The following is a 7,330-nucleotide window of genomic DNA, read 5'->3' on the forward strand; positions in this document are numbered from 1 at the left end:
TCTCTCTCTCTCTCGACAAAGTTTCACCGTTACATCGGATATCTCATCCAATGCCCGCGAGCGTTATTAAACGTCCGGTATAGTAGCGCGTCGCGTTGCTATTATGTACGGGAAGCCCTTATCGTCTTTCTCGAAATCCAAGAAATCTAGCTAGAGACGCCTCGCTCGACTCGAGAAAAGATTCCGGCAGCCCGGGGCTGTTTCCGATCGAACGTAACGGGGATATTGAGATCTTATCTCGGCGTTTGCCACCTACGAATCTCGTTTAACCTTAAAATACATAGGGTACGTCCAATCGAAATACGCGGATACGCGTGGTGCTTTTAGATCGCGCCGAACGCAACCGCCTTCGGAGTTCTTCCCCCCCCCATCCCCCGCTTCCCGAGAATCCCATTGTTCGTTCGGTGTTCGTCGAGGCGATAAGCATCCAGAGAGGAGAAAATTCCTCGAGATTTATCGCTCGTTAAAATGAAACTCGCTATCCTTCGATTTATGCCAGCCGGACGATCAAAATTCCATCGCGCGATATCACGTATTGCAACGCTTCCCGTTAATCTTCGAATCGATAAATCGTTTAACAAGGGGATGACTAATTCTTCGACGAGAGGTTCTTCGATACGAAATTTCCGAGAGAGAGTCTCGTCGTTTTCGATAACGGCCTTGAAATAATACTTTCTCGAGCGATTCATCGTTACGATTGCACGGAGCAACGACGGTACGCCGAATGTTACGCGGAGCGACGATGCGATGAGATCACGCATCGTCGCGGCCTTGACACGCACCTACGTGCGTACGTACGTACGTACTTTGATCGTGCGCGCTGGCCAATGCGTCCGTACGGACGCGCGGACCTCGGTAGCTCTCGTCGAGCGTTGCTTTTGGTCGTAGTGGTAGAGAGGAGCACCGACTCTACTCGCGACTCGCCGTTTGCCCTACCGACGCTTTCAGGGTCGTTAACACGGTCAAGTTCGTGCGGAAGATCGTCTATTCCTATTCTCTTTCGAGATTTTTCTCTCTTTTCGTTCGATTTCCCCGGCGGATCCTCCGACGAACATGCCGAAACGATAACCGATCGTTGCTCGATATTTATCTCGCTGCTTTCGTCCCTATTTCAAGGCCCTAGCGAGGAGGCGTCGTTATCGGGGACGAATCTATTTGATAAGTCGCGCGAGATACGGACGACGCCGTTTCTCTTACGTTTCCCATTTTGAAACCTTGCAGTTTCGTCCATCGAACTCTTCGCCGCGCGTATATCGTGCGAAACGATCGAGACGAGTATATACGCGTACTCTCAACGTCGCTTCGGACGTATCGAACTTATTTCGCGTTAAGATCGAAATCAACGAGGGCAACGAGAAGGAAAACAAGGTGCCGACGACGACGTCGTCGTCGTCGTTGTCTATTCAGGCCGTGTGCTCTGATTATTCCCCGAGATCGATCGATGCTAGGGACGCGAGAGCTTTGAGGGTGGCTGGATATAAAAGGGAGGAAGAGAGAGAGAGAGGGAGGGAGGGAGGGAGGGAGGGAGAGAGAGAGAGAGAGAGAGAAGAACCTTTTGGTTTTGGGGGGATTAAAAGTACGTAGTGACCGACGATTCCTTCGAGCAACGACAGTCGTAGGCCGCAAAGGATTGATATCGCTTTGATAGCTCGGCCGAGCGGAGTAGGATATAAGGCGTGTCTCTCTCGAGCATCCACGTACATACGTACGATCAACGTGTGTATTAATACGTACGATGCGACACGATACATACGTACTTGGGCCGCTTCGTACGGTGACCTAAAAGCCACGCTAGCTTCCTCGTAAACGATTTTCCACTATCTCCTCCTCCTACTTCTCCCGTCCTCTGCGTCAACCAGAGAAGGCTGCTTCTAGCGCGAGTTTAACTTTGAACGGAGCTCGTTCGCGTGATTTACCTCGTCGCCTGTATTTCGAATTATATCAAAGTCGTAACGTTACCGCACTCAACGTTCTCGAGCACCCTTCGACGATATCTCATTCCTTCGATGATCCAACATTTCGCACGAAAGCGCTGTTTGCGGTTTTATGCGGGTTAGCGCGTTATTAGGCATCTTATCGCGCGATCGATAAAGACTAAAAGTCTCGATTAAACCAAATTCTCGATGGGTTGCTTCCGATCGAGCGTGCCCCGACACTTGTACGGTCTTTTCGAACGAGCGACAAAAAAAAAAAGAGCTTCCCTCGTCTCTACTTTCTTCGATCGTCGTCGATCGCTCTCGGTATCGGAGCGGTTTCTTTCCCGACTTTTTCGAGGATACGAATTATTCTACAACAACCACCGTCTAACGAGAGAGTTGTTATCGGAGGTTAGCTAATAAGAGATTCCAAGACTCGTTCGTCTCTTTCGGTTCGTCGTAGTAACGTCGATATCTCTACTATTTCTCTCGTACAAAGTTTCGTCATAAAGTTTCCGGACTCGTCCTTCTTTCGTTCTCCAAAAGTTGTCGCTTGATGTACGCGCGTACGTACGTACGTATACGTATACGTATATACGCGTGTGTACGCATATAAGACAGGCGTAAAGAATTGATTTCTCCGTGTCATCTTGGCGTGTACGTAACTCGACACGCGATTCCAACATTTTTGTCTACCTATTCCTTTTTTTATTATCGTAAACTTTGGCACGATATGCGCGCTTGTTTTTCAATACTCGTGGAAACTCGATTATGAATTCTTTTGTTTTCGCGAGTTCGCGATCGGTTACGACATGTAATATTGAAACGTTCTTACGAATCGAATAACATGTTTTTGTTCGAGCAAAGTCTAAATCGTTGGGTATACTTACGTAAAGAAGTAAGAAAATAAAAAGAAAAAAAGATGATATTAATCAAACGATGCTTCTGTTTTCAGTATCTGATGAGTGGTTGGGCGAGAGGATACAGCTTTCGTTGTCAGCCAGTCGACTACTCGACCAGTCCGTTAGCGCTCAGGATGGCGAACACATGTTGGTGGTATTACTTCAGCAAATTCACCGAATTCTTCGATACGGTGAGAGGGAGGGAGGGAGAGCGAGCGAGAGAGCGAGCGAGAGAGAGAGAGAGAGAGGGAGGGAGGGGGGAGGGAGGGAGGAAGGTAGAGAGGGAAAGACAACCGGTGATAATCGAATAACAACTAAATGTGTATGTAAATCGATAGACGTCCGTCGTAGTCTCGAGTGGAGATAAAGAAAAGGATCGATTGTTTAAGGAACCGGTTGAGCTTCGAGGCGTTTTAACGAAGGTTCTCTCGTCTCTTTTCAGCTGTTCTTTATCCTGAGAAAAAAGAATCAGCACGTGTCCACCCTTCACGTGATACACCACGGCGTGATGCCCTTTTCCGTATGGATGGGTATGAAGTTCGCGCCGGGTGGTCATAGTACCTTCTTCGCTCTGTTGAACACCTTCGTCCACATAATCATGTATTTCTACTACATGGTCGCGGCGATGGGCCCGCAATATCAAAAGTACATATGGTGGAAAAAGTACCTCACTACGCTACAAATGGTGAGGAAAGATTCTCAAGCGAAAAAGAAAGGAGCGATAATGCGTCGTAAAACGAAAAGAATCCGTTCAAAGATTCTTTTCTCAATATCTTTTTTTTTTTCATTTTCAGGTGCAGTTTGTATTGATCATGGTGCACCAGTTTCAGTTGCTCTTCACAGATTGCGACTATCCTCGAAGCTTCATGATCTGGATAAGTCTCCATGGTTTTCTCTTCTTTGGTCTTTTCTCGGACTTTTATAAAACGAAATACACGCTTGGGAAATCGAGGAGTCGTCGTAGCATGGCAAACGGCACGAACAACGGTGCGTGCATGCCCGTCCTCAACGATTATCCGACGAAACCAAAGCAAAACGGTATATCGACGTACGCGACCATCTACAACAAGGAGTACAACAGTTGTTACAGCAATGGCACCAACAACGGCTACGTGGCGAACAACAACACCGAAAAGAAGCTGGCTTAGGGCCGTGCCACCATCTCGAAGAAAGTTCAAAGACTTGCTTCGAGACGCAAGAGATCCGCTCGCCTCATCGAATTTTACATTCCGTTAACAGCGAATAATTCGCGTTGACGCAACGTAGACGACAGTCGCTGCCAAACGATCGCACATTGTCCGCCAAAGACGAGATAGAGAGACGAAGAAGAAAGTGACGATTGAGAGTACTTCGAGGGGTGGGTTGGGGTGGGGGTGGGGGGGGGGACAAGTCCTCGTCGATGGATTCATCGAGGAAAAAATGCACCTTTCTTTTCTTGCTTCAGCTTGATCCATCATTTTCCATAACATCGGCGAAACGACTTTTCGCTAGAGAAGGACGTTTCGCGTAACGTTGCTGTGTACGTACCGAGTCTTATATATTTATGCGACACTTGCCTCGGTGTCGAGAGGGAAGAAGAAAGAAGATGGCAGAGTAGTTGCGTTAAACTTTTCGTCGAACGGACGAAAGACTCGATTCTCGAGTAACGAGAGATACGTAGAGCGGACTTAGATACGTGTCCGAGAGAGGACGAGCGGATTCGAGGCGAAACGCGCACAATTGTAAAAAGAAAAAAAAGAACTAAAAGAAAGAAAAAAAAAGGAAAAAGAAAATTTGAAAGAAAAGAAGTCACGCCCTTGCTTCGCGTGCGTTTCTTCTTTTTTTCTTCTTTTCGTCTTTTGTAAGCTGCCGTTGCACGTCCAGCTAGCATAAACGTGTGATGTTTCATATGTGATTTTAAGGTATTACGGCTAGTAAAAGGGTTGGGTGGATGGGTGGGTGGTTGGGTAAGGGGAATCATCTTTGAAAACTCGCACGCCAACGCGTTTACGTGTTGCACACACACTTACACGTTCACGTACACTTACACGTAGGACATATACATATGACATTATATACTATCAAAGAAAATCAATCACTATCCCGAACTCTACTTCCCGTTTCATCGTCATCGGAATCATCGTCGTCTTGTCCGCGTCTCTCTATCGCCCTTATTGTGTTCAAAGGCTTTGATGTTGGTCGTAGAGTTAAGCGTTTGCCCTTTGCGTGCGCGCGTGCATTCGAGAATCGCGCGATAGGGTGCTGGTTCTAAGTTACTATAGCGTTTTTAATAGCGCGAATTAGAGGGAGCCGTCGTCTACTTTCAATGGAAATTTTCGATCGTTCGATGAGGTCGCTGGAAAAGAACAAATTCGAGTACTGAATTTACGGAACTGTCGTTCTTCCGTGCCTGCCTGCCTGCCTGCCTGTCTGTCCGTCTGTCTGTCTGTCTGTCCGTCTGTCCGTTGTTTATGGTACTTTCTCTCTCTTTTTCTTTTTCCTTCTTCGTTCGTACGTGTTCGCATATCTCTCCTCGTACCTCTCCACGCGTGCATCTTCGAATTTCAACGAAATCGCGTCGCGTTACTTGCCGCGTATCTGGGCGAAACGTGTGCAATCATTTTTATTTTTATTATTCTATTTTTTCTTTTTCTTAAATGTTTTTTATTATACGTTTGCACGTGTGTACGCGTATAAATATAAAAGCGCGAAACGTGATCGGAGAGAAGCTCCGATAAGGATCGACGAACTTTATACCTTTCACGTTTTATCCGATTATCGCGAGAAAATGAGCGAGGAATTGATATATTCGATTGGAATTTGTCGATCGTATCTTTTCCTAAGGTAATACGTACGTATGGTAAATAGAGGAGAAAGAAAAAAGGGAACTTTTATAAATGATAAATTTGTACTAAAATCATTGGCGTTTGTACATTCTCTATATCGATGAACGTTTTATTCGTAAATGGTCAAAAATTGAAAGTTGAATAAATATTCGACGACTGGAGGTTCGAATGATTTAGTATACATGTGTATAACGTATACCTTGATCGCTTTTCCATTTTTTCTTTTTCCTCTCCACGATCTTTCATTACGGTCGATGGTTCGATGCATAATTCGACGTCGCCGATTAAAATTCGCCGATTACTTCAGCATATTCAATACCTTCCTTTTTATGTCTTGACCGCAAAGTGAATGCACTTGTCCTCTTTTCGTCGCACAAGCGTACAGGCATACGCGAACCATTCACGAGAAAGAAAAAAAAACGGAACATGATTCGACCACTTGAACTGTCGACTTGGAATATAAACTAATACGTGTGTCAGCGATTTCTTTTCGGAAGCTTTTTGTAAATTCGACGTGTTAAAAGCGAGCGAGCGAGCGAGCGAGAGAGAGAGAGAGAGAGAGAGAGAGAGAGAGAGAGAGAGAGAGAAGAGTGGACGGAAAAAGAGAAACGAAAGCGAACGAAAAGCGAAAAAGTAGACAAAGGTTGAGAAAATTAAGGCGCTTCTTTTCTTCCTTCAAACCGTAAGAAGCGAAGGGGTCGCGTGTACCCTTTGAACGTTGGAAAAATAAAAAAAGTGTCGAGATTACAAAGATTACTTTTCGATGGCGTATTCGCGCGAGAAAGTACGAATGGTTTAACGAGCGAGACTAATCGAAAAAGGAGCTAGACGTATCGATAGGCACAAATGGAATTTATTTTTCGCGGAATCGCGAAACGATCGCGTCGAAAGGTGTTGGCGCCCTTTGTGTTCTTATCCCAGCTAATAAAAAAATAAACGAAGAAATGTACTAAAGGATAATGCGCGCGGAAGGGCAGACTCGACTCTGTATCGATGTAAAGGGAAGGACCGATATCTTTGTACATAAAAAAGGAAAACAAAAGATACGAGTACGGTATACGTATAAAAACGATTATAACGAAACTTTAGAATCGATCGATGATAAAGAGAATCGTTTAAAGGAGAAATAAATAATATCGGCGATCGATCGTCCTTGGCAACCGTCGAGAACGACGGACCGCTCGACGAGATAAGACCAGGAAGGACGGTTGCATGCGTCTATCTATTGTCGCGTACCTAATGTTATAATAATACGAACTCTGTAACCGTTATCGATTCTCATTATATTTTTGTACATAATTGGGGAGAATTGCTCGAGAATAAAACGAGATTGAAGAAACGACGTCTCCCGAGAGGTCTTTGCGAGTAAGCGAGAGGGAGAGAGAGAAAAACTAGTCCTCGTCGATGGATTCGTCATGGAAAACGCATCTTTCTTTTCTTGCTTCGGCTTGATCTTTATTATTTTCCACAACGTTTTCCATTTATGCGACACTTGTCTCGGTGTCGAGAGGGAAGAAGAAAGAAGACGTCAAAGTCGTTGGTCAAACTATTCGCCAAAGAGAGGAAAGACTCGATTCTCGAACGAAGAGAGATAGGCAGATAGGGGGAGTATGGAGGAAAGTGACCGATGTCGGCCTTCCGGTTGTTGGTTCGTCTCGTATAACTTTTTTAAAGTTGTCTGGTTTTA

The 7,330-nt window shown here is 45.4% G+C and overlaps 1 protein-coding gene across 3 annotated transcripts in view; it reads left to right on the forward strand.

Annotated features, from left to right (window-relative positions):
- The window catches only part of LOC122638217 (elongation of very long chain fatty acids protein-like), a 14,780-nt gene extending 7,795 nt beyond the window's left edge, over nt 1-6,985 (forward strand). For all 3 annotated transcript variants that reach the window (XM_043831075.1, XM_043831076.1, XM_043831074.1), the window contains 3 exons: nt 2,872-3,009; nt 3,261-3,503; nt 3,613-6,985. In XM_043831075.1, coding sequence (XP_043687010.1) covers nt 2,872-3,009; nt 3,261-3,503; nt 3,613-3,966 — 735 coding nt within the window. In that variant the 3' untranslated portion in view covers nt 3,967-6,985. The remainder of the gene's footprint in view (nt 1-2,871; nt 3,010-3,260; nt 3,504-3,612) is intronic.
- The last annotated feature ends 345 nt before the right edge of the window (nt 6,986-7,330 follow it).

The sequence above is a fragment of the Vespula pensylvanica genome, chromosome 2 (assembly GCF_014466175.1).
Source record: "Vespula pensylvanica isolate Volc-1 chromosome 2, ASM1446617v1, whole genome shotgun sequence".
In the NCBI taxonomy this organism is placed as follows: Eukaryota; Metazoa; Arthropoda; class Insecta; order Hymenoptera; family Vespidae; genus Vespula; species Vespula pensylvanica.